Source organism: Cololabis saira, chromosome 8, assembly GCF_033807715.1.
Source record: "Cololabis saira isolate AMF1-May2022 chromosome 8, fColSai1.1, whole genome shotgun sequence".
NCBI lineage: Eukaryota > Metazoa > Chordata > Actinopteri > Beloniformes > Belonidae > Cololabis > Cololabis saira.
Window position 1 is genome coordinate 337,146 of NC_084594.1, and position 27,470 is coordinate 364,615.

At 44.6% G+C, this 27,470-nt stretch overlaps 1 protein-coding gene across 3 annotated transcripts; it reads left to right on the forward strand.

The window, feature by feature from the left end:
* Positions 1–680: 680 nt before the first annotated feature.
* Positions 681–27,101, forward strand: mcm2 (minichromosome maintenance complex component 2). 3 transcript variants are annotated; one of them, XR_009782953.1, is made up of 20 exons: positions 681–724; positions 2,964–3,342; positions 6,494–6,624; positions 6,727–6,865; positions 7,261–7,358; positions 7,449–7,570; positions 10,791–10,998; positions 12,041–12,175; positions 13,042–13,233; positions 13,849–13,942; positions 14,088–14,166; positions 15,168–15,339; positions 16,959–17,085; positions 17,291–17,403; positions 18,615–18,779; positions 19,980–20,054; positions 20,755–20,937; positions 24,899–25,057; positions 26,285–26,863; positions 26,993–27,101. XR_009782953.1 is itself a non-coding variant. In XM_061726543.1 (19 exons), exons 1-19 carry the CDS (start codon positions 719–721, stop codon positions 26,393–26,395), a joined length of 2,688 nt encoding a protein of 895 aa, XP_061582527.1. In that variant the 5' UTR covers positions 681–718; the 3' UTR covers positions 26,396–27,101. The 3 variants fall into 3 exon arrangements, 1 of the variants encoding a protein (XP_061582527.1); XR_009782954.1 differs by having other exon boundaries at positions 26,285–26,794; XM_061726543.1 differs by having other exon boundaries at positions 26,285–27,101.
* The last annotated feature ends 369 nt before the right edge of the window (positions 27,102–27,470 follow it).

The window sequence follows — 27,470 nt, forward strand, 5'->3', positions numbered from 1 at the left end:
TGCAGAAAAAAGAGGAAAAAAAGAGGAAAAAAAAGGACGAAAAAAGTGTGTGTGAATGAATAAATGAGACGTAAAACGTACATTTCTTTGTAGAAAGGAGCTTTATGAAAATAAGGAAAAAAGAGGAAAAAAAGGTGAAAAAAAGAGAAAAAAATAGTAGAAAAAATGGGAAAAAGATGAAAAAAGGGAAAAAAGAAAAGAGGAAAAAAATGAAAAAAGAGGAACAAAGAGGAAAAAAGATGAAGAAAAGAGAAAAAAGCAGAAAAAAGAGGGGAAAAATAGGGAAAAAAAAAAAAAAAAGAAAAAAGGACGAAAAAAGTGAGTGTGTGAATGTATAAATGAGACGTGAAACGTACATTTCTTTGTAGAAAGGCGCTTGTTTATACCGGTAAAAGGCTGCGGAAACCCCTTCCGCCGGAAATGACCCGCATCTATGCAGACGAATGGCAGCGCCCGTGTTTTGGCGCGTAAACTTGTCTATACTTGTATTAGTTTCCAGCGCCTGCGCAGTCTTGCCACATCCAATATGGCGGCGACGGTGACGTCATGTCCGTGTTATATCCGGTCTCCGCCATAGCCCCGCCCCTCTCCGGGAGACCCGCCAATGACAGAGCTCGACAGAGCTCCGCTACTTAATATTCAGGAGCTTTCGCGCGCTTTGAGGTCACGTGATCGTTTCCGCGCGAAAAGCTTCTCCTCGGTAGAAACAGCAGCAGCGATGGCGGTGAGTAAACTCCCTAAAACTCCTCAAAACTCCCTAAAAAACCCTAAAACCTCGGGGTTTCTGGTTCATTCCGGCTAAAGGAGGTTTAAAACCACCAGATTAAACCGGTTAGGGGTTTCTGCAGGTTTGAGAAGTGGGTTTTATTCCGCAAAAACGAGTCTGAAGTCATGACTTTTACCACGTTTCCGTCTGAACCTCGATTAAAGTTCGTTTTTTAGTTTAGTTTGGTTTAATAAACCGGTTTGTTCCGGGTCGAACCTGGACCAGAACCAGAACCCGGAGTCTGGACCAGAACCACGCAGGTCCGACTCATCCGGGTCTTTTACACAAAGATCGATAGTTATTATAACTATCTATAACTGTTATAGATGATCAGGGGTGTGGGACTCCAGTCCTCGAGGGCCGGTGTCCCTGCAGGTTTTAGATGTTTCCCTGCTTCATTGCACCATGATACAAGGAGCTGTGTCATTAACAGAACTATCCAGACTTTGATGACAAACTGGTGACGATGATTAATTAGAATCAGGTGTTAAAGCAGTGAAACATCTAAAACATGCAGGACACCGGCCCTTCTGGGATTCAGTTTGACACCTGTGGTTTAGATGAATGTCTGATTATACTGATCAATAAATATAATGATCATCCTGATCAATCTGTACCGATCAATATCTACTGATCAATCTGTACTGATCCATATATACTGATCATACTGATCAGTTCATATCAACTTGTACAAAATCATCCGTTTTGAAAACGGGAATTTAGGATGTTTTTGTTTTTACGAAGGAAAACTGACTTTATAATAAACTTAGTCCAGACCTGAACCGTAACGTGCACCCAGGTGTGTTTTACATCAAAATGTGCGTCTCCATCCTGCGACTACACGCATTACTTTTCATAATTGGTGCAAATTAGCCCCGCCCCTTCCTCTGATTGGTCGATATTTAATAGATCCTACTTTCTGCTATAACTTTTGAAGGATTTGACATAGAGTTGTGGGTGTTTGATCCACTAAATGTCCAGTTCTGAAGAATCTACATTAGTCCTTCAAGCTTCCACTGCAGCCTGAACCTGCACCAGGTGGAGGAACGTTCATCCGTTCATCGCTGCTGCAGCTTTAATTATTCTTATGGCTTTATTTTTGGATGATAGTTTGATAGATGACGGTTTATTATTGGTTTGTGACTCTGGTTCTGGTTAAATTTGTTAGTTTAAACCAGCGGTCTCAACCCAAAACGTTTTAGTTCCATATTGGACCAAAAACACAAAAAACTAATATTTAAGTCTTGTATGTAGCATGTTTCTATTTTAGTTAGAACTGGGGGAAGATAATTTTTTTTCATTATGCACTTTGAGAAAAAAAGTCAAAATTTCGATAATGTTGAAGTACAATCTTGAGAGAAAAGTCGGAATGTAGAGAAAAATTTCGAGAAACAGTCAAAATTTCGAGAGAAAAGTCGAAATTTCGAGAGAAAAGTCGAAATTTCGAGAGAAAAGTCAAAAAATGTCGAGATTTAAAAGGAAGAAAAAAAAGAGAAATGAAGAGGGGGAAAAAAAAGGTAAAACATTTTGTAAAAAGCTCCAGGAGCCACCAGGGCGGCGCTAAAGAGCCGCGGGTTGCTGAGGTTTAAACCCTGAACTGATGGTTTATTGTTAGTTTAAACCTGAACTGATGTTTTTTGTTAGTTTAAACCCTGAACTGATGTTTTTTTGTTAGTTTAAACCCTGAACTGATGTTTTTTGTTAGTTTAAACCTGAACTGATGTTTTTTGTTAGTTTAAACCCTGAACTGATGGTTTATTGTTAGTTTAAACCTGAACTGATGTTTTTTGTTAGTTTAAACCCTGAACTGATGTTTTTTTGTTAGTTTAAACCCTGAACTGATGTTTTTTTGTTAGTTTAAACCCTGAACTGATGTTTTTTGTTAGTTTAAACCTGAACTGATGTTTTTTGTTAGTTTAAACCCTGAACTGATGTTTTTTTGTTAGTTTAAACCTGAACTGATGGTTTTTGTTAGTTTAAACCTGAACTGATGTTTTTTGTTAGTTTAAACCCTGACCTGATGTTTTTTGTTAGTTTAAACCTGAACTGATGTTTTTTGTTAGTTTAAACCCTGAACTGATGTTTTTTTGTTAGTTTAAACCCTGAACTGATGTTTTTTGTTAGTTTAAACCCTGACCTGATGTTTTTTTGTTAGTTTAAACCCTAAACGTATGGTTTTTTTCCCCGGGCCTCTCAGGATTCGTCGGAGTCGTTCCACGTGGCCACCAGCCCCAGCCGGGCCTCCCGGCGGGGCGACCCGACCTCCAGCCCGGGCCGGGACCTGCCGCCCTTCGAGGACGAGTCGGAGGGGCTGCTGGGCGACGGCTCGGGCCTGCTGGGCGACGCGCTGCCCGACGAGGACGACGGGGACGGGGAGGAGCTGATCGGGGACGGCATGGAGCGGGACTACCGGGTCATCCCCGAGCTGGACCGCTACGAGGCCGAGGGCCTGGACCTGGACGACGACGACCTGTCGGAGCTGTCGCCGGGGGCCCGCGCCGCCGCCGAGGAGACCATGAGGAGGAGGGACCGCGAGCAGGGCCTGGGGAGGAGGGGGAGGCCCGAGCTGCTGTACGGTGAGAACCGGGTCTGGGGGGGGGGGGATACATACAAGTCTTGTATGTAGGCATGTTTCCATTTTTTTCATTATGCACTTCGAGAAAAAAGTCGAAATTTTGAGAAAAAATTCGAGAAAAAAGTCGAAATGTCAAGAAGGAAGAAAAAAAGGAAATGAAGAGGGGGAAAACTGAGAGGTTCTGAGAAAAAAATAGGAAAAAGTTGAAAAAAAGGGAAAAAATTTACAAAAAAATAGGAAAAAAAGGAAGAAAAAAGAGGAATAAAAAAGAAAAAAGGGCGAAAAAAGTGCGTGTGTGAATGAATAAATGAGACGTAAAACGTACATTTCTTTGTAGAAAGGCACTTTATGAAAATAAGGAAAAAAGGAAAAAAATAGGAGAAAAAAGATGAAGAAAAGAGTCTGGGGGGGCAGGGAGCTGCTGTACGGTGAGTAGGGATGGGCGGTACGGACTAAAAAATGTATCACGATTATTTCTGGCATTTATCCCGATAACGATAAAAATGACGATAAAAAAATACCAATTCGACTCCATCTTTGTAATTATAAATCTATCACCACATTCAGTCTTTGGAGCCCCCAAAACAATCAACGGGAATGTATCCTTCTTTCTGGCTCCTTTCTTTCTTTTTTTTTCCTGTTTTCCTGTTTCCTTGTTTTGGGAGAAAATCTCACTTTAAGGTTCTAGGAGTGGTCGGCTTTACCAAAATGAATCACACACACAACTCGTTTTTGCTATAATGACATATGGATCTTTATTACCAGCAAGAAAAGCAAGCATTTACATAGAAGACATCCACAAAACTACTCGTTTGCTAGGACAACGTGCCAAGTTATCCCCCGCAAATGGCAGAGCAATATTCCTCACACACAACTACAAAGGTTTTAAGGCCTATCTTACCTCGACACGGGACTGGAGAGCCGGGACAGTCCGGATACAGTAAGCCAAGGAAAAAAAACACGCCGGGCGTCCTGCACTGACCCACAGCAGACTCTGAACCCGGACTTCCGGCTACCGCGTCTTTATACCTTCATTTGTTACGATAAACAGCAGGTGCAGGGCTGACTAAAAACTAAAGCTGTTTTTTGGGAATCCAGGGCATTTTCAGGACACAAAATGTATTTTTTCTCCCTTCAGGGGGGTATGAGGAGGGGGCTGCTGTACGGTGAGGAACCGGGGGGGATTTCTGTAGCGGACTTTAGTTAGCTTTAGTGTAGGATGAATACATTTATTCATTAATTTAAATGAATTTTATATTGTTCATAAATTTTGCCTTATTTAACTTATTGTGTTGCAGTCTGGGGCAACACATATCCAACTAATATGAATCCTTTATTTTTACTACAGAAAAGAGCACTAGGAGTTATTTACAATACACATTACAGAGAACAGATTTTTTTATTGAATCAAGATTAACTGAAACTCCATAATTTGGTTAAATTACAGACACTCACAATCATGTAACAGCTAAATGTAAAGCATTACCAGAAAATTTACCGTATTTTCACGACCATTCGGCGCATCGTGTGAAAAGGCGCACCCTCATTTTTGTGTCATTTTTGTATTTAAAACACACATACGGCGCACCGACCCAAAAGGCGCCGTCTACAGACACGGAGCTGCACACATGCACGCCGCAAAACACACACAAGTGTGCTTATTTAAAAATAGAACGGGAGCAAAACTTAGTTTGATATTTTATTTCACTTTTCACATCAATCAAACCCTTCAAAGTCTTCATCTTCTGTTTCCGCATTAAAGAATAAAAAAAAAACACCGGGTCGCCGCAGATAAACCTGTCTCAGCCACTCGATCATCTCTTCATCCAGCCAGCCCTTTTCATTTGCCTTTATAATGACTCCGGCTGGAAACGTCTCTTTAGGCAACGTTTTTCTTTTAAAAATCACCATAGCCGGCCGTGGCAGCCAAGCACAACAATAAATGTCGACTTCACATACCCCGTTGTGCGGATCCCCCCCCGCGCTGGACCCGGTCCCCTCCCCGGCGCTGGTCCCCGTTAACTCCACCGTGTGATTCACCTAACGTGAGCGGCACCTCGTCCATGTTGGTGATGTGTCTGGGCTGGATGCGTTTGTCGGGGATGTGTCGGCTGCAGAATGAGCGGAATCTCTCCATCTTTTCCATATAATCCGCCGGGCGCTGCTGCTGCGCTGGCACCGTTTTATGAAGCAAAAGCACCAGGACGAACCTCCATGAAAATGTTCAATTTTCATTTCTTCCGCCAGCGCTACTGCTTTCATTCACATCCGCAGCTCACGGGTGCTTCACACGCCCCCTTCTCCCTTTACCGTTCTCATGGTGGCTCCGCCTCACATTACCGTAATACAGGTAATAGAAACGGCGCTCCGTTTCATAGGGCGCGCAGCACGTTTAAAAAAAATAATAATTTTTTATGTGCGCCTTATGGTCGCGAAAATACGGTACAATACGCATTAACAGAGAACAGATTATTTATTGAATCAAGATTACTGAAACTCCATGATTTGGTTAAGTTAGACACTCACAATCATGTAACAGCTAAATGTAAAGCATTACCAGAAAATTTACAATACACGTTTACTTTCAAATAATGAAGATAGTCGGAAGAAAATTTAAGTCCAACTTTTGGGTGGTTCTCCTGGCTGGCTCGCCAACTCAGCTTCACTGAAGAATTAAGGTTCAAAGATGGAGGGAAAAGTGATGAAGAGGAGGAGGAGGAGGAGGAGGGGAGGGGGTGATGAAGAAGAGTAGTTTGGTGAAGAAGAGCAGGGCTCCAACGAAGACGACGAGTCACAAAAAACAATAAGAAAAACCTGGCCTTTAAACAAAAGCCAGGAGGATAATCAGTCTTTTTATTTTCAAAATTATCAAAATCACAACGATATTTAAAAATGATCATTTAATTATTCATAAACAAGCTAAATAAAATAAAAAGTACATGTTCCTATTGACAGTGGTCCGTTTTCTCTTTACTATCTTATTATTAAAAATCAATAGTGCAATTAAACAAAACGATCCAGCTTAAGCTTAAAAAATTCCCATTGAACATCCACACATACACTCGTATTAAAACCTCCTCCTCTGTTTTTCCTCGTATTAAAACCTACGTCTGTTTTCCTCGTATTAAACCTCCTCCTCTCTTTTCCTCCAGACAGCGACGACGAGGACGACGGGCGCCCGGCGGCGCGGCGGCGGCGGCTAGCGGAGCGGGCGGCCGAGGGCGTGACGGACGGAGACGAGGACGAGATGATCGAGAGCATCGAGAACCTGGAGGACATGAAGGTGGGTCTGGTCCTGATGAGGGTCCTGGTCCAGGTCCAGGTTCTAGTACTGGTCTAGTATTGATCCAGGTCCAGGTTCTAACCCCCCCATCTCCCCTTCCAGGGCCACACGGTGAGGGAGTGGGTTTCCATGGCGGCTCCGCGGCTGGAGATCTACAACCGCTTCAAGAACTTCCTGAGGACGCACGTGGACGAGAACGGACACAACGTGTTCAAGGAGAGGATCAGCGACATGTGCAAAGGTGGGCGGGGCCTGGAGGCGGCGGGGCTTAGAGGGGAGGGGGCGGGGCTTAGAGCGGGCCGATTTTTTATTTTTTTTGGTAAAACTACAAAAGACAATGGAATAAATTGTTTCAAATATTTTATCTTTATTTTTAAAGAAAAATATCAAACAAATGTCCCTATTGGGAAAGAAGTACAATTGAAAGATCCTGTAAATCCTCCTTGAGTTTAGTAAAGTTTTCTTGACCAAACAAAGACGACTAGACGAGCTCTGTCTGTAATGCAGCTGCAAAAAAGGAAAATCCATTTTACGATTTTCCTTTTTCTAACATCGTCTTGATTAATAAATCGGATTTATATTTAAAATCGATTAATCGACAGCCCTAGGACTAATAAATTATTCTGAATCCTCCAGAGAACAAGGAGAGTCTGCTGGTGAACTACGAGGACCTGGCGGCCCGGGAACACGTGCTGGCGTACTTCCTCCCTGAAGCCCCGGCAGAGATGCTGAAGGTGAGCTGGTGCTGGTTCTGGTTCTGGTTCTGTCCCGGACCGGACCTCCCGGTCCAGACCTCCCGGTTCTGACCCACTTCCTGTCCCCAGATCTTTGACGAGGCGGCCAAGGAGGTGGTTCTGGCCATGTACCCCAAGTACCACCGGATCGCCCACGAGATCCACGTCCGGATCTGCAACCTGCCCCTGGTGGAGGAGATCCGGTCCCTACGGTAGGTTCTGGTTCTGACCCGGTTCTGATGGTTCTGATACCGCTGGTGGAGGAGATCATGCCTCGTGCCGCAGCCGTGGCACTAACTAGAAAATTTCAGGAAATTTTGAAGTGCCACGGGACTACTGCCGGATGATTGCGATTGTGATGACATTTCCTATAACCATTCAAAAGTTATTGCAGAAAATAGGTAATAGGCTAACGGGGCCGCTAACGGGGCCGCTAACGGGGCCGCTAACGGGGCCGCTAACGGGGCCGCTAACGGGGCCGCTAACGGGGCCGCTAACGGGGCCGCTAACGGGGCCGCTAACGGGGCCGCTAACGGGGCCGCTAACGGGGCCGCTAACGGGGCCGCTAACGGGGCCGCTAACGGGGCCGCTAACGGGGCCGCTAACGGGGCCGCTAACGGGGCCGCTAACGGGGCCGCTAACGGGGCCGCTTGGATAAACTGAGCCCAGGTTGGGGATCTTAACGGTTACTTTTACGCCTTAAAAGTATTAAAACTTAATAAAGTGGCATATTAACAGCGCTACAGCTGAAATTAAAACAGCTTTTATCTCTCAGCTTCCTGATTTTAGGGGTGGTGCTGCAAGTAGGAGTAGGGGAGTATTGGGACAGGTCTGGGAAGATTTCAAGCGCCCTAAAATCTGTCCCTTCTTTTTTAGGGCTAGTGGTAGAAAGTAGGGGGAGTGTTGGGACTGGCCCTTAGTCGACTAAATATAAGAGTTTTAGTTTTAGTCTTAAGGCTGAATTAACGTTCTGCGTTAAACCAACGCAGAGCACACGCCGTCACCGTGACGCCGTCGTGAACCTTCGGACTTCTCCATTTCTCCGCGGTGCAGTACCCCCCGCGGCCTCTAGTTAGCAGTGTTGGGGGTAACGCGTTACAAAAGTAACGCAATTACAGTAATGTATTACTATTTGCTGTAACGCAGTAATATAACGCATTACTAATAAATTTTCGGTAATATTTTACTCGTTACAATGTAAGTAACGCGCGTTACAACGCATTTTAACCCGTTTAGCTGTTGTTTTTTAAAGAATTCACCAACACCGCGTCCGCGAGACATCCCGACAACAGAAAAAAGCGTTGGGAACGCGGCGCGGCGGAACGTAGCGCCGCTGGACACTGTTTGTGTGGGGACTGTTCAGTGAGCAGAGCCGGCAGGGAAAAGTCAACAGTGCGGCGTGTCCGCGTGTAACTTAAATCTACCATGGCCTCAGCGTTAGAGCTCGGCCAAGTGAGGCTTTATTAATATATGGGCTTTATACATTTATTAAATATGAGCGCGGAGTCGGCGAGGAGCTGCGCGCGGCGAGGAGCACACGCCTGCGTTGGTGTAACGCGGATCCATAAATCAGCCTTAAACCACACCTGCAGCCCATCAGGATGAGAGGTTAAAACAGCTGCGAGTTGTTGATTGCTGGTTCGTTTTGTTAACTCTGAGAGCTTTATTGGTTTGTTTGTTAGTTTGCTGGTGTTTTTTTTCTCTCTGGGAATTTTGAGTTATTTATGAAGAAGTTCTGAGTTCCGTGTGAGCAGTATTCGAGTTGAGGGGGGATGAGGGGTGATGTGATGGCACCCCCCCCTGAAATAAAAACAGTCCAAATCATCCCCCCCCTGAAATAAAAACGGTCCAAATCATCCCCCCTGAAATAAAAACGGTCCAAATCATCCCCCCCTGAAATAAAAACGGTCCAAATCATCCCCCCTGAAATAAAAACGGTCCAAATAATCCCCCCCTGAAATAAAAACGGTCCAAATCATCCCCCCTGAAATAAAAACAGTCCAAATCATCCCCCCTGAAATAAAAACGGTCCAAATCATCCCCCCTGAAATAAAAACGGTCCAAATCATCCCCCCTGAAATAAAAACGGTCCAAATCACCCCCCCTGAAATAAAAACGGTCCAAATCATCCCCCCTGAAATAAAAACGGTCCAAATCATCCCCCCTGAAATAAAAACAGTCCAAATCACCCCCCCTGAAATAAAAACGGTCCAAATCATCCCCCCTGAAATAAAAACGGTCCAAATCATCCCCCCTGAAATAAAAACGGTCCAAATCATCCCCCCTGAAATAAAAACGGTCCAAATCATCCCCCCCCTGAAATAAATAAAAACGGTCCAAATCCTCCCCCCTGAAATAAAAACGGTCCAAATCATCCCCCCCTGAAATAAAAACAGTCCAAATCATCCCCCCCCTGAAATAAATAAAAACGGTCCAAATCCTCCCCCCCTGAAATAAAAACGGTCCAAATCATCCCCCCCTGAAATAAAAACGGTCCAAATCATCCCCCCTGAAATAAAAACGGTCCAAATCATCCCCCCCTGAAATAAAAACGGTCCAAATCATCCCCCCTGAAATAAAAACGGTCCAAATCATCCCCCCCTGAAATAAAAACGGTCCAAATCATCCTCCCTGAAATAAAAACGGTCCAAATCATCCCCCCCTGAAATAAAAACGGTCCAAATCATCCCCCCTGAAATAAAAACGGTCCAAATCATCCCCCCCTGAAATAAAAACGGTCCAAATCATTGCTATTTTGTTGAAAGTAACTCAAAAGTAATACACAAGTAGTGTAACGCATTACAATTCAGATATAGTAATATTGTAATGTAACTAATTACTTTCAAATGACAGTAACTAGTAATATATAATGTATTATATTTTGGATGTAACTTGCCCAACACTGCTAGTTAGCGATCTTTTCCTGAATGGTTTATCCGACTTTTCCGGTCACAGTGAATCAAAGAGATAAGGACCACTATTGTGCAAAAAACCAAAACAAAAAAAATCACACATACACGAAGAAAAGAGGCTGAAAGTTCACGACTGCTTCAAACCGGAAACCGGAAATTTGTTGCTTCCAAGTGAACCAATCACAGCCTCTCGTCTGCGTTTGGTCTGCGTCGCCTCCACGCGTAGTTACAATTTTCGGGAGGTGCACGTCAGTGACGGCGTCTGGTCTGCGTCGACCCAAACCACACGCCGTAGGCATGGCGTCATTTTGTCACAGAACCATATTTCAGCCTTTAGTCTAGTTTCCGGTTCCAGCTAACGGTTCTGGTTCTGTTGCAGGCAGCTGCACCTGAACCAGCTGATCCGGACCGTGCTGGTTTCTAACGGTTCTGGTTCTGTTCCCCCCCCAGGCAGCTGCACCTGAACCAGCTGATCCGGACCGTGCTGGTTTCTAACGGTTCTGGTTCTGTCCCCCCCCAGGCAGCTGCACCTGAACCAGCTGATCCGGACCGGCGGCGTGGTCTCCAGCTGCACCGGCGTGCTGCCGCAGCTCGGCCTGGTCAAGTACAACTGCAACAAGTGCAGCTTCGTGCTGGGCCCGTTCTTCCAGAACCAGAACCAGGAGGTGAAGCCCGGGTCCTGCCCCGAGTGCCAGTCGCTGGGCCCGTTTGAGATCAACATGGAGGAGGTGAGTGCTACCGGTCCTGGTACCGGCCCGGTTCTGGTGGGGTCTGGCACAAAAGCAGACAAATTATTATTATTGTTATGCCAAGTAGTGGCATGACCATAATACAATCGTCCAGAATGGCCCAAAGGGCAATGCTGCTAGCGTTTCGCTAACAAGCTAAAGTCGTAAAAGTCCCACGTCACACCAGCGGGTGTACAGCATGACCCCGCTCTGATGTGGAAAAAAAAATCCCCAAAAAATAAAACACGCCCGAAAAAATGAGGAAAAACATGAAACTGAAGGCGATATATTAGTATCTAGAAAAGGTTTCCCTTTTCTTATTCTTATTCCGCACTTTTTTTCGTCCGTTAACGTAGGCTGAACCGGAACGTGCACCCATGCATGCCATACATCGTTGGATGCGTCTCCATCCTGCCTCGATGGGCATTACTTTTCTCAGTAATAGGGGTTACCGTGGCAACGCTAGTTGCCAAAAAGCAAAAAAAAAAGGCGAAAATTCGGACGCTTATTGCTCGGCTGGACTTTTATCGTAGAGACATCGTTCAAACTTTCAAACACTCGGCCCGATTGGCACTAACGCACCCTACAACCTCATTCTTCAAAGTATTACAGTTTTTGCGATATTGACCTTTCATTTTCTTTTTTTTTTTCCGTTTGACTTTGGACGCTTGTTGCTAGGCAACAGGTTATCGTAGAGACATCGTACAAATGTTTCCCGACTCGGCACGCTGTGGACTTCAACATACTCAAATTTCATGAAGCTGGTATTTAAGGAAATTTTATGTCAAAATCCAGGCCACATGGCCCCATTCATTCGGATGGGGTTTTTTACCACGGTGCCATCGGTCCTGGTTCTGCCCCCCCTAACCCAGTTCTGGACCCCCTAACCCGGTCCTGATGAGTTCTGGTTCTGGTGGACCCCTCTAACCCGGTCCAGACGGTGTACCAGAACTACCAGAGGATCACCCTCTAACCCGGTCCTGGTTCTAACCCGGTCCTGGTCCTGGTTCTAACCTGGTTCTGGTTCTCCCCCCCCCCCCAGACGGTGTACCAGAACTACCAGAGGATCACCCTCCAGGAGAGTCCGGGGAAAGTGGCCGCCGGTCGCCTGCCGCGCTCCAAGGACGCCATCCTGCTGGCCGACCTGGTGGACAGCTGCAAGCCCGGGGACGAGATCGTGAGTGGGGGGGCCTGCTGGGGGCGGGGCTAGATGGGCTGGGGGCGGGGCTAGAGGGGCTGGGGGCGGGGCTAGAGGGCTGGGGGCGGGGCTAGGACCCCCGGGGCGGGGCTAGAGGGGCTGGGGGCGGGGCTAGGACTTAGTCTAGTCTAGCTATCCTGCTGGCCGACCTGGTGGACAGCTGCAAGCCCGGGGACGAGATCGTGAGTGGGCGGGGCCTGCTGGGGGCGGGGCTGGAGGGGGCGGGGCTAGAGACACCTTACCCACCTTGCCCCGTGTGAATGTGTATGAATGTTGGTGGTGGTCGGAGGGGCCGTTAGGCGCGATATGGCAGCCACGCTTCCGTCAGTCTGCCCCAGGGCAGCTGTGGCTACAATGTAGTTTACCACCACTGGAGAGAATGTGTATGGATGAATAATGATTTCTGTAAAGCGCTCTGGGTGCCTAGAAGGGCGCTATATAAATCCAAGTCATTATTATTATTATTATTATTATTATTATTATTATTATAGAGGGGATGGGGGCGGGGCTAGGGCTTAGTCTAGTTTTATTCGACTAAATATACGAGTCTTAGTCTAGTTTTAGTCGACTAATAAGTGTTTTAGTCTAGTTTTAGTCGACTAAATATCATAAGAGTTTTAGTTTTAGTCTAGTTTTAGTCGACTAAATATAAGAGTTTTAGTCTAGTTTTAGTCGACTAAATATAAGAGTTTTAGTCTAGTTTTAGTCGACTAAATATAAGAGTTTTAGTCTAGTTTTAGTCGACTAAATATAAGAGTTTTAGTCTAGTTTTAGTCGACTAAATAGAGTTTTAGTCCCCGGACCTGAACCTGAACCAGAACCTGACCCCGTTCCCCCCGTTACAGGAACTGACGGGAATCTACCACAACAACTACGACGGCTCCCTCAACATGGCCAACGGCTTCCCGGTGTTCGCCACGGTGATCCTGGCCAATCACGTGGCCCGCAGGGACGAGGGCGTGGCCGTGGCCGAGCTCACCGACGAGGACGTCAAGGCCATCGTGGCGCTGTCCAAGGACGAGCGCGTCGGCGAGCGGGTGAGGATTTACCACGGGATTACCGTGGGATTACCACCGGTTTACCGCGGGATTTACCACGGGATTACCGCGGGATTTACCACGGGATTACCGCGGGTTTACCACGGGATTACCGCGGGATTACCGCCGGTTTACCACGGGATTACCGCGGGTTTATGACGAGATTACCACTGGATTACCACTTTATTCTCGTAACGTTACGACTTTATTCTTGTAAAGTTACAACTTTATTCTCGTAACTTTACGACTTTATTCTCGTAACTTTACGACTTTATTCTCGTAACTTTACGACTTTATTCTCGTAAAGTTGCGACTTTATTCTCGTAAAGTTGCGACTTTATTCTCGTAAAGTTGCGACTTTATTCTCGTAAAGTTGCGACTTTATTCTCGCGACGTTGCGACTTTATTCTCGCGACGTTGCGACTTTGTTCTCGCGACGTTGCGACTTTGTTCTCGCGACGTTGCGACTTTGTTCTCGCGACGTTGCGAATTTATTTATTATTTATTATTTTTATTTTTTTTGGTCTTCTGTCCAAATTAAACTTAATTCCGAAGTGTCTGTTTTATTCCGATGTTAAATCCGAATGTAATATAATTCTGCGATGATTTCCGCAGGTGTTTGCTAGCATGGCGCCGTCCATCTACGGCCACGAGGACATCAAGCGGGCCCTGGCGCTGGCGCTGTTCGGGGGGGAACCCAAGAACCCAGGTGAGGCTCCGCCCCTGATTGGTCCTGGCTCCGCCCCCTGATCTCTGATTGGTCCTGGCTCCGCCCCCTGATCGGTCCTGGCGGCGCAGCAGGGCTGTGATTGGTCCGGTAAAGGTCTGACCACGCCCCCTTTCTCCCCCTGCAGGCGGGAAGCACAAGGTGCGCGGTGACATCAACATCCTGCTGTGTGGCGACCCGGGAACCGCCAAGTCCCAGTTCCTCAAGTAGGTGACCCGTCTGGTTCTGGTTCTGACCCGTCTGGTTCTGAACCGGTCGGTTCCTAACTCTGGTTCTGACCCGTCTGACTCTTATATTTAGTCGACTAAAACTAGACTAAAACTCTTATATTTAGTCGACTAAAACTCTTATATTTAGTCGACTAAAACTAGACTAAAACTCTTATATTTAGTCGACTAAAACTAGACTAAAACTCTTATATTTAGTCGACTAAAACTAGACTAAAACTCTTATATTTAGTCGACTAAAAGTCTTATATTTAGTCGACTAAAACTCTTATATTTAGTCGACTAAAACTAGACTAAAACTCTTATATTTAGTCGACTAAAACTAGACTAAAACTCTTATATTTAGTCGACTAAAACTCTTATATTTAGTCGACTAAAACTCTTATATTTAGTCGACTATAACTAGACTAAAACTCTTATATTTAGTCGACTATAACTAGACTAAAACTCTTATATTTAGTCGACTAAAACTCTTATATTTAGTCGACTAAAACTAGACTAAAACTCTTATATTTAGTCGACTAAAACTAGACTAAAACTCTTATATTTAGTCGACTAAAACTCTTATATTTAGTCGACTAAAACTAGACTAAAACTCTTATATTTAGTCGACTAAAACTCTTATATTTAGTCTAGACTAAAACTCTTATATTTAGTCTAGACTAAAACTAAGTTCCTAACCTCTGGTTCTGACCCGGTTCTTAACTCTGGTTCTGACTCTCTGGTTCTGACCCGGTTCCTAACTCTGGTTCTGACCCGGTTGGTTCCTAACTCTGGTTCTGACCCGGTTGGTTCCTAACTCTGGTTCTGACCCGGTTGGTTCCTAACTCTGGTTCTGATCCTGTTCCTAACCCTCTGGTTCTGACCCGGTCCCTAACTCTGGTTCTGACCCGGTTGGTTCTGACCCGGTTGGTTCCTAACTCTGGTTCTGACCCGGTTGGTTCTGACCCGGTACCTAACTCTCTTCCTAACCCGTCCAGGTACGTGGAGAAGCTGGCCAGCCGGGCCGTGTTCACCACGGGTCAGGGGGCGTCGGCCGTCGGGCTAACGGCGTACGTGCAGCGACACCCGGTGACCCGGGAGTGGACCCTGGAGGCCGGGGCGCTGGTTCTGGCGGACCGGGGGGTGTGTCTCATCGACGAGTTCGACAAGGTGAGGGGGCGGGGCCTCGGGGAGGGGGCGGGGCTAAGGGAGGGGGCGGGGCCTAAACCTGGGGGAGGGGCATGTGGAGGCGGGGCTAGGGGAGCTGGTTCTGGCGGACCGGGGGGTGTGTCCGACGAGTTCGACAAGGTGAGGGGGCGGGGCCTGGGGGAGGGGGCGGGACTTCGGGGAGGGGGCGGGGCCTGGGGAGGCGGGGCTAGGGGAGGGGCTACGGGGCCCTGGTCCTGGCGGACCGGGGGGTGTGTCTGATCGACGAGTTCCTGGGGGGAGGGGGCCTGCGTTCGTACATTTTTACGTGCGTTTTTTCGTGCGTTCGTACGATTTTTCGTACGATTCTTCATACGTTTTTTTTCGTGCATTTTTTCGTGCGTTTTCACCCGTTTTTTCGTGCGTTTTTTCGTACGTTTTTCATACGTTTTTCGTATGTTTTTTCGTGCGTTTTTTCGTGCGTTTTTTTGTGCGTTTTTTCGTACGTTTTATTGTGCGTTTTTTCGTACGTTTTTTCGTGCGTTTTTTCGTGCGTTTTTTCGTGCGCTTTTTCGTGCGTTTTTTCGTACGTATTTTCGTGCGTTATTTCGTACGTTTTTTCACCCGTTTTTTCGTGCGTTTTTTCACCCGTTTTTTCGTGCGCTTTTTCGTGCGTTTTTTCACCCGTTTTTTCGTGCGTTTTTTCACCCGTTTTTTCGTGCGTTTTTTCGTACGTTTTTCATACGTTTTTCGTATGTTTTTTCGTGCGTTTTTTTGTGCGTTTTTTCGTACGTTTTATTGTGCGTTTTTTCGTACGTTTTTTCGTGCGTTTCTTCGTGCGCTTTTTCGTGCGTTTTTTCGTACGTTTTTTCGTACGTATTTTCGTGCGTTATTTCGTACGTTTTTTCACCCGGTTTTCGTGCGTTTTTTTACCCGTTATTTCGTGCGTTTTTTCGTGCGTTCGTGAGTTTTTGCGTTCGTTCGTGCATTTTTGCGTGCGTTTTTTCGTGCGCTTTTTCGTGCTTTTTTTCGTGCGTTTTTTCGTACGATTTTTCACGTTTTTTCGTGCTTTTTTTCACATGTTTTTTCGTGCGGTGTTTCCTGCGTTTTTTCGTACGTTTTTTCAACATTACTTTGTTTTATTGAAATTTGATGAGGGGCGGGGCTAGGGGCGGGGCCTGAGGAGGCGGGGCTAGGGGCGGGGCCTGGGGAGGGGGAGGGGCCTGACCGGGGGGGTTCTGTTTATTTTTTATTTTATCAGGAAGTTAAAAAGTTACAAAAATTATTAAAAACAAAACAAAAAAAAACGTTAAAAACAGACAAAATACGACCGAGTATTAGGGCCAAACTAAGACAAAAAAAGGGAAATTACGAGAATAGAGTGTAATAAAGTGGTGATATTGTCAGAATAAAGTGGTGATATTGTCAGAATAAAGTGGTGATTTTCTCAGAATAAAGTGGTGATATTCTAAGTTCTACCGTGTCCCCCCCTGGTCCAGTTCTAACCTGGTCCAGTTCTAACGTGCCCCCCCCCTGGTCCAGTTCTAACCCGGTCCAGTTCTAACGTGGTCCAGTTCTAACCCGTCCCCCCCCTGGTCCAGTTCTACCGTGCTCCAGTTCTAACGTGTCCCCCCCGTCCCCAGATGAACGACGCGGACCGCACCAGCATCCACGAGGCCATGGAGCAGCAGAGCATCTCCATCTCCAAGGCCGGGATCGTCACGTCTCTGCAGGCTCGCTGCACCGTCATGGCCGCCTCCAACCCCATCGGTGGGTCTGGTTCTGGTGGGGGGTTCTGGTTCTGGGGACCAGGGGGTGGTTCTGGTTCTGGTTCTGGTTCTGGGGGGGACCAGGGGGCGGTTCTGTTTCTGAGGACCAGGGGGCGGTTCTGGTTCTGGTTCTAGGGGGGACCAGGGGTTCTGGTTCTGGGGGGGAATCAGGGGGCGGAGCTCTAACGTGATGTCATGTCCTCCAGGCGGCAGGTACGACCCGTCTCTCACCTTCGCCGAGAACGTGGACCTGACGGAACCGATCGTGTCGCGTTTCGACATCCTGTGTGTGGTCCGGGACACGGTGGACCCGGTCCAGGTGAGAACCTTTTACAATAATAAAATATATTCTGTGTTAGCCTAAAGGAGGGGAAGGTGTTGAGTTGAGGGAGGTGTGTCGGTAAGTGTCTGTGTAGCGGTAAGTCCGTGAACTTCGCTCAGAGCTGCTCCTCAGCCAATGTCCTTGATGTTATCAGACGGCTCGGTCAGTTCTGAAACAGGTCCACAGATGTTCCTGAGAGGGGAGGGTTAGTGGGGGCAGAGTCACCTTGTTTACATTCCACCAGGGAGATTGTGACTGGAGCGATCGGCCAAACCGCTCTGTCAAGGCCAGATTATAGAATCAACAATTATATTGAAAACAGACAGACTCAGTAATTTTCCGTCTGTCTTCAGTCTCTGGTTCATCAATGGCGACTCCAATCAGACGAATTTGTGATCACTTCCCGCCAAGCCGAGCTTCCAACTTCTCCAAGGTCTTATCCATCTTGCCAATGAGCTCAAAGACGCCGCTAGCCTGAGATTCTGTTCAAGAATCACATCCAGCTTACGGCTTTGCTCCCCCAGCGTTAAAGTCTGAGTGTTGATCACCTTGCTTGATCCTTCAGCCACGTCCGGCAGCTCTGAAAGAGCCAGAACAGCTGTCCACGACTTACGCGTTTGTCGGTAGACCAGGAATCCCCCTCCTCCGATCACGAGAAATCCTGCTATCATAAATCCAATTATGAAGCATCTTCAACGTCCTCGACAGACAGAATCACCAAACACAACGGTTTCCAATGTTTCCAGGAATCCATTGTGTATCCAGATAAAAACATCCCATCGGGGCAGGAGGGCTCCCTTACCCCCTGACTTCTGGTTGTGCTGAGAGACCAGTTAATCAATTCCATGATTGTAGAGTTTGGGAGGAGTGAAAAGAAGAGACTCTGAAGACGAGACAGGACAAAAGCAGCAGCAGGACAGATAGATAAGGGAGAGGAGCAGAGAAGCGTCTGCCTTCGTCGAGAGCCGGAAGAAAAGAAGCCAAGTGTGCTGTTCATTTCCCATGTGAATGTGAATTTCACATTCACATGGGAAACAGCAACACGTCTCAAGTCCAAGTGTCGAGAAAAAAGTCGATGTGTCAAGAAAAAAGGCAAAATTTCGACTTGAAATTGTATTTCAACATGAATCTGGACATTTGGACTTTTTATCTCCAATAAAAACCTCTTCCTCTCAGTAAAAACCTTTCCCCCTCTCTCTCGTCTCCAGGACGAGATGCTGGCCCGGTTCGTGGTCGGCTCCCACATCAAGCATCACCCCGGCAACAAGGAAGGGGGCGTGGCCTTGGAGGAGCTGGTTCTGCCCAACACGTCGGACGCCCCGACCATCCCCCAGGAGCTGCTGAGGAAGTACATCATCTACGCCAAGGAGCGGGTACGACCGGGGCCGGGGTCTGGGGGGGAGCCAGGGTACGGGTACCGACCCTCAAAGGTCCAGATCCAGACCCCAAGTACTTTTACTGACCCTCTAGGGCAGGGGTCTCCAACCCTGGTCCTCGAGGGCCGGTGTCCTGCATGTTTTAGATGTTTCCCTGCTTTAACACACCTGATTCTAATTAATCATCGTCATCAGCGTGTCATCCAGGGCTGCACAATTCTGTTGATGACACAGCTCCTTGTATCACGGTGCAATGAAGCAGGGAAACATCTAAAACCTGCAGGGACACCGGCCCTCGAGGACCAGGATTGGTGACCCCTGCTCTAGGGTCTGGATCCGGTGGTTCAGATTCAGAGATTCAGAGAAATTTTATTCATCCCCGAGGGGAAATTTAGGACAACTAAGCAGCAATACAAGACAGTAAATCTGCTCAGCTGCCGGCCGGTCGACCACAACGAGCAGCGACCCGAAACCGGAACAAAGCAGAGAAAGGGTGACGTTGGGGGTGGGGGAGGAAAAAAGGCATCTTCACACTGTGTGTAAATACACAGTGAGAAAGTGCAAAAAAACACCTCAGCACAGAAAGCACATGACAAATTTACATCATCGTCACAAGACTTGTAGCCAGGAAGGCGTTGAGTTGAGGGAGGTGGTTATCAGTAAATGTGTGTGAGCGGTGAGTCCATGAATCCACTCAGAGCTGCTCTCAGCCAATGTCCTTGATGTTATCAGACGGCTCGGTCAGTTCTGAAACAGGTCCACAGATGTTCCTGAGAGGGGAGGGTTAGTGGGGGCAGAGTCACCTTGTTTACATTCCACCAGGGAGATTGTGACCAGAGCGATCGGCCAAAACCGCCCTGTCAAGGTCAGATTATAGAATCAACAATTATATTGAAAACAGACAGACTCAGTAATTTTCCGTCTGCCTTCAGTCTCTGGTTCATCAATGGCGACTCCAATCAGACGAATTTGTGATCAATTCCCGCCAAGCCGAGCTTCCAACTTCTCCAAGGTCTTATCCATCTTGCCAATGAGCTCAAAGACGCCGCTAGCCTGCAAAAGCTGCATCCAGCTTGCGGTCTTGCTCCGACAGCGTTAAAGTCAGTGTTAGTCGCAGCGCTGATCCCTTCAGTCACGTCAGGCAGCTCGGAGAGGCCAATGCAGCTGTCAGGGTCTAAAGTTCTGTTTTTTCTTCAGGTCCACCCCAAGCTGAACCAGATGGACCAGGACAAGGTGGCCCGGATCTACAGCGACCTGCGCAAGGAGTCCATGGTGAGCCCAGACCCGCTAGACCCGCTAGAACCCCCAACCCGGTCCCTTCTGGACTCTGATCTGGTCTGACGTGGGTCTTGGGGGGTCCAGGCCACCGGCAGCACCTAGCCTAGCTTAACCTAGCTAGTTTTCTCTCCCAGGCCACCGGCAGCATCCCCATCACCGTGTTTGTTTGTTTGTTTGTTTGTTTGTTTGTTTGTTTGGCCACCGGCAGCATCCCCATCACCGTGTTTGAATTTCACTTTATTTCTCAAAATTTAAACTTTCTCGACTTTTTCTCAAGATTTTGACTTTTTTTTTTCAAAATTTTGTCTTTTTTCTCTATTTCATCTTTTTTCTCAAAATTTCAACTTTTTTCTCAAAATTTCAACTTTTTTCTCAAAATTTCGACTCTTTTCTCAAAATTTCAACTTTTCTCGACTTTTTTCTCAAAATTTCGACTTTTTTCTCGGCTTTTTTCTCAAAATTTCGACTTTTCTCAAAATTTTGACTTTTTTCTCGACTTCTCAGAATTTCACTTTATTTCTCAAAATGTAAACTTTTTCTCGACTTTTTTCTCGACATTTCAACTTTTTTTTTCAATATTTTGACTTTTTTCTCGAGATTTTGACTTTCTCGAGATTTTGACTTTTTTCTCAAAATTTTGACTTTTTTCTCAAAATTTCGACTCTTTTCTCAAAATTTTGACTTGTTTGTTTAGGCCACCGGCAGCATCCCCATCACCGTCCGCCACATCGAGTCGATGATCCGCATGGCGGAGTCTCACGCTAAGATGCACCTGCGCGACTACGTCCTGGAGGACGACGTGAACATGGCCATCCGCGTCATGTTGGAGAGCTTCATCGACACGCAGAAGTTCAGCGTCATGAGGGGCATGAGGAAGGTGAGGGGCTAGTCCGGGCTGTGAGGGGCTAGTCCGGGCTAATCTGGGCTAATCTGGGCTAGTCCGGGATAATCTGGGGTAATCTGGTGTTGTGCCACACAGGTTGTTCAGTTATCAAAAGGTTATTAGTGCCACGGCTGCGCCAAGAGGCACTCCTCCTCCATAGCTCTGCAATGGAGGAGGAGTGCATCTGGATTTATTCTTATTTTTTTTATTCATTTTCCGGACAGATTTCGGTTCGCTACTCCTCCTACAGCTTTGAGAAAACGCCAAAAGTAAAAACGTAGAAACGTGCGCCTTAAGCGGGAATCGTGTGCTATGACTTTTATTAGTGATTGGCGCGCACGTTTTTGCGCAACGTGCAAAAACGTGCGCGCTAAAACCCATCCGGAATGCATTGGGAGAATTTTGGGGCCTCACCACTCGCACACCGTTACTCGAAAAATTCTGAACCGATTTAGAAAGTTGTAGGCCCTGAATTTAACTACAGTCCTGTGAATGTTCAGAGCGATGGCACAAATAGTTTTTGCACGAAGTACAAAAACATTTCCAAATTTCCAAACTAATGGGGAACTCATTTTCCCATGTATTTCTATGGCGCCATTAGAAGCGGATGGGAGAAAAAAGACAAAATTCAACTTTTTTCTGAGTCACGTATCTTTCTCATACTTGCACGTAGAACTGTCATTCAAACTTCAAAACGGAGGAAAACTTCTCTTCTCTGTCCAAACCCGAAACTGTTTTTTCCTAAAATGTACAGTTTTCAAGATATGAGCGCTCAAGCCAGGACTGGAAATGACTTTTTTGTCAAATTTAGAGTGAAGCTTTTAGAGTGAGAGAAACAGTCAAAAAATTACCTTATTTTTTATTTGTAACTCGAGCTCACGGCCAAACCGTAAAAGGTAGACAGATAATTTTTGGTCAGAATGTAGACATACGTGTTGGGATTCATAAAATGTGACTTTGACAGGCGATGAACAAAATTCAAACGGGGGGGCTAACAGCCACGCAAATTCCTGCCTCTGTCTCCATTGACTGCAATGTAATAAAAAAAATAAAAAAGTTTTCTTCAAAAAAATCTCACTTTGTTTTCGAACTGCCGTTACTAACACATTTTAAGGAATATATGAATAAAATTAAGATTGTCAGAGTCCGGGTTCTGTGTCTCTCACTATCTCTTGTTTTTCTGCTCGGAGCTACGGTTTTCTCACAAATGGGAGTTATTTGAGAACTTGTCACAAGGCAAAAGCTGGGGTTTTCTCACAGCGAACCCGGAACCTTCCTCATTTCGAGGTTCTTGTTGCCCCTAGCAACCAGAGCTCAGCTGTTGACTGATTAGACTGACCCAGAACTGGTCACATGACCCAGTCAGTACAGACTTCATATAATATAACCTGGAAAATGGAGAAATCTGAACCCTGACCTTTTGACCTTACATGATCCCCAGTCCTGCTGGGGACAGGTTCATGGGATATATATGTATATTATTATTATTACACATATAAATATTTACATTTGTATATTATATATACAAATTAGCCCCGCCCCTTCTTCTGATTGGCCGATATGTTATAGTCAAATAACTTTTGAATGGTTTGACATAGAGAATCCTGTGTGGTGTCATTGGACTCGTTATTGAGTCCTTCATCTTTATTGCTTGTAAAATGTACACAAATGTGCAGCAGCCCGCCGTGGCACTCTCGAAATTTCTGCGAGGAAATTTTCTAGTTAATAATTTTATTCAACAATTATTAATAATTAATGAAGTAGATTACTTATCAAAATGACTTAATCCTCGGGGCACCACCTGGGCCTTAACCAGGAAAAATGATAACTTTAACAGCAGAAATCAGTCTGAGATTAGGGATTATTCCACCAGAACAGTCAGGGCTGTTATTACTGGTGAATAATGTTATTATTGGCGAATGTTATTATTGGTGAATGTTATTCCTGGTGAATAATGTTATTACTGGTGAATAATAATGTTATTACTGGTGAATAATAATGTTATTACTGGTGAATAATAATGTTATTCCTGGTGAATAATAATGTTATTACTGGTGAATAATAATGTTATTCCTGGTGAATAATAATGTTATTCCTGGTGAATAATAATGTTATTCCTGGTGAATAATAATGTTATTCCTGGTGAATAATAATGTTATTACTGGTGAATAATAATGTTATTCCTGGTGAATAATAATGTTATTCCTGGTGAATAATAATGTTATTCCTGGTGAATAATAATGTTATTACTGGTGAATAATAATGTTATTCCTGGTGAATAATAATGTTATTCCTGGTGAATAATAATGTTATTCCTGGTGAATAATAATGTTATTCCTGGTGAATAATAATGTTATTCCTGGTGAATAATAATGTTATTCCTGGTGAATAATAATGTTATTCCTGGTGAATAATAATGTTATTCCTGGTGAATAATAATGTTATTCCTGGTGAATAATAATGTTATTCCTGGTGAATAATAATGTTATTCCTGGTGAATAATAATGTTATTCCTGGTGAATAATAATGTTATTCCTGGTGAATAATAATGTTATTCCTGGTGAATAATAATGTTATTCCTGGTGAATAATAATGTTATTACTGGTGAATAATAATGTTATTACTGGTGAATAATAATGTTATTCCTGGTGAATAATAATGTTATTCCTGGTGAATAATAATGTTATTACTGGTGAATAATAATGTTATTACTGGTGAATAATAATGTTATTACTGGTGAATAATAATGTTATTACTGGTGAATAATAATGTTATTACTGGTGAATAATAATGTTATTCCTGGTGAATAATAATGTTATTACTGGTGAATAATAATGTTATTACTGGTGAATAATAATGTTATTCCTGGTGAATAATAATGTTATTCCTGGTGAATAATAATGTTATTCCTGGTGAATAATAATGTTTTTCCTGGTGAATAATAATGTTTTTCCTGGTGAATAATAATGTTATTACTGGTGAATAATAATGTTATTACTGGTGAATAATAATGTTATTACTGGTGAATAATAATGTTATTACTGGTGAATAATAATGTTATTACTGGTGAATAATAATGTTATTCCTGGTGAATAATAATGTTATTCCTGGTGAATAATAATGTTATTCCTGGTGAATAATAATGTTATTACTGGTGAATAATAATGTTATTCCTGGTGAATAATAATGTTATTCCTGGTGAATAATAATGTTATTCCTGGTGAATAATAATGTTATTCCTGGTGAATAATAATGTTATTCCTGGTGAATAATAATGTTATTCCTGGTGAATAATGTCGAAGGCCAAAGTTCGGCCCTAGTTCTGTCAAAATTTGTATAAAACACAAACAACTTCTCATTAAAAATCAATCAGAATCAATCAGAATTTATTTCCATACAGTTGGTAAACGCGACACCCCAAATAAATCCTGATGGAACTACATTAAACATAAAACCATCAACTAACCCGCCAGGCACGCTAGTCTTCAAGTTTCTGACAAGGCGGCCGTTTGAATTGTTACTAACTCTCCACGTTTAACACCGTCCACTCCTGTTTAAAAACTACAAATCCTAACAATCTACGACGTGAATAAGAATCAAACAGGAATCCTGATGAAGAAAGTCTCATTTACGGAAGAGAATCAGGGCAGGAGGAAAAATATCTTTATTTCATTATGAACTTTGAGGAAAAAGTTGAAATGTCAACTTAATTTACGACATTTTGACTTTATTCTTGAAATTGTAACAATATCCTTGACATTTGGACAGTTTTCCTCTGTAACGTTCCTTCTCTCCTCCTGCAGACGTTCCTCTGTAACGTTCCTTCTCTACGACCCTAACCCTCCCTTCCTTCTTCTTCTCCCCAGACGTTTGCCCGCTACCTGGCGTTCCGCCTGTTTTCCTCTGTAACGTTCCTTCTCTACAAGCTAACCCTTCCCTTCCTTCTTCTCCCCAGACGTTTGCCCGCTACCTGGCGTTCCGCCGCGACAACAACGAGCTGCTGCTCTTCATCCTGAAGCAGCTGGTGGCCGAGCAGGCGGCCTATCAGAGGAACCGCTACGGGAACCAGAACCAGAACCAGCTGGAGATCCCCGAGAAGGACCTGCAGGACAAGGTGGGTCTGGGTCTGGGACCGGGTCTGGGGGGGGGGGGGGGGTCCTATCAGAGGAACCAGAACCAGCTGGAGATCCCCGAGAAGGACCTGCAGGACAAGGTGGGTCTGGGTCTGGGACCGGGTCTGGGGGGGGGGGGTCCTATCAGAGGAACCAGAACCAGCTGGAGATCCCCGAGAAGGACCTGCAGGACAAGGTGGGACCGGGGTCTGGGTCCAGGGTCTGGGACCGGGGTCTGACTTTTGACAATGAATGGTAGCAGCTCATAGACAATGATATTTTCATTATGCTCTTTGAGAAAAAAAAGTCAAAATGTTGAGAAAAAAGTCTATATTTCATGAAGAAATTAAAATGTTGAGAAAAAAGGCGAAATTTCGAGAAAAGTCAATATTTCATGAATAAAGTTGAAATGTCGAGAAAAAAGTTGAAATGTCGAGGAAAAAGTTGAAATGTCGAGGAAAAAAAGTCAATGTTGAGAAAAAAGTCAAATTTTTTTGAAAAAAGTCAAAATGTCGAGGAAAAAGTCAAAATTTCATGAATAAAGTCGAAAAGTTGAGAAAAAAGGCGAAATTTTGACTTTATTCTTGAAATTGTACTTCAACATTAATCTCGACATTTTGACTTTTTTCTCAATGAATGGCAGCAGCTCTCATAGACAACGAGATTTTCATTATGCACTTTGAGAAAAAAGTCAATATTTCATGAAGAAAGTTGAAATGTTGAGAAAAAAGGCAAAATTTCGAGATAAATTTTGAAGTCCAATTTCGAAAGTCAAAACGTTGATAAAAGTCAAAATTTGGTGAAAAAAGTTGAAATGTTGAGATTAATGGTAAAGTACAATTTCGAGAAAAAAGTCCAAATGTTTTGGAAAAAAGTCAAAATTTCATTGATAAAGTTGAAATATCGAGAAAAAAGTCAATTTCGAGAATAATAAAGTACAGTTTTGAGAAAAAAATCGAAATGTTTTGGAAAAAAGTCAAAATTTCATGAATAAAGACGAAATGTTGAGGAAAAAAGGCGAAATTTTGACTTTATTCTTGAAATTGTACTTCAACATTAATCTCGACATTTTGACTTTTTTCTCGATATTTTGACTTTTTTCTCAATGAAAAAAAAGTCGAAATGTCGAAACAACCGTCTGGTTTATTATCACTGCCTCGTCACTTCCTGGTTGCAGCGTTGCCTAGCAACCGTACCAACCTGTTGTTTGTTTGTCGTCCTCCGTCCAGGCGCGGCAGATCAACGTCCACAACCTCTCCTCCTTCTACGACAGCGAGCTCTTCCGCTCCAACAAGTTCAGCCACGACGGCAAGAAGAAGCTGATCCTGCAGCAGCTCTGAGCCCCGCCCCCTTTTGGGGGCGTGGCCAGGGCGTGGGCGGGGCCAGGTCCCGGCTAGCGGCCACGCTGGGAGCTGATCCGGATTATTCTGGACCTGGTTGTAAATAAATGTACATGTTATTAATGAACCGTTTCTCCGACTAAAGTTCAACAGATTGTGACGGTAAATGTTTGTATTTACTGACGGTAAATGTTTGTATTTACTGAAGTCGGACGGTAAATGTTTGTATTTACTGACGGTAAATGTTTGTATTTACTGACGGTAAATGTTTGTATTTGCTGACGGTAAATGTTTGTATTTACTGACGGTAAATGTTTGTATTTACTGACGGTAAATGTTTGTATTTACTGACGGTAAATGTTTGTATTTACTGACGGTAAATGTTTGTATTTACTGACGGTAAATGTTTGTATTTGCTGACGGTAAATGTTTGTATTTACTGACGGTAAATGTTTGTATTTACTGACGGTAAATGTTTGTATTTACTGAAGTCGGACGGTAAATGTTTGTATTTACTGAAGTCGGACGGTAAATGTTTGTATTTACTGACGGTAAATGTTTGTATTTACTGACGGTAAATGTTTGTATTTACTGAAGTCGCTGCGTCGGCTCATTAAGGAGAAAGAAAAGTAGTTTTAAAGTTGTTGAAGTTGTTGGTTTTCTTGGTGAATTGTAGGTGTTTTCTGATAATAAACGTTGAACTGGCTCCTGCGTCTCCGTGTTTGAGGTATTTGATGTAATTCGACCTCCGGCCACCTGGGGGCGCTGATGGTTGTTTTCTAACTTTATTGAAAAACTGCAGGCGTACAGTACAGAAGAGTATTATTATTATAGAGTACTTATGATTGTCATTTCCATGAACGTTAGTCGGGGTTAAAGTGTGATTGCTGCTGTGGCTGCGTAATAATGGAACACTGACTTGATTTCATTTTATTTTCACACTGGAATGAATTACAATGACATGCGTAATTCCACTACTCAAATTGCATCATCTCAATAGAAAGCAATAGATCTGGGCGATGGTGGAGTTCATAGTTCAGCAGCGTGACGGACCTGGAGACGACATGGAACAGAC

What these genes read in the sequence shown, in the direction of transcription:
- mcm2 (XM_061726543.1), top strand. An exon ending in GAGGAGATCCGGTCCCTACG is followed by an intron (nt 7,571 to 10,790) that starts GTAGGTTCTGGT and finishes GTCCCCCCCCAG; the next exon opens with GCAGCTGCACCTGAACCAGC. An exon ending in TTGAGATCAACATGGAGGAG is followed by an intron (nt 10,999 to 12,040) that starts GTGAGTGCTACC and finishes CCCCCCCCCCAG; the next exon opens with ACGGTGTACCAGAACTACCA.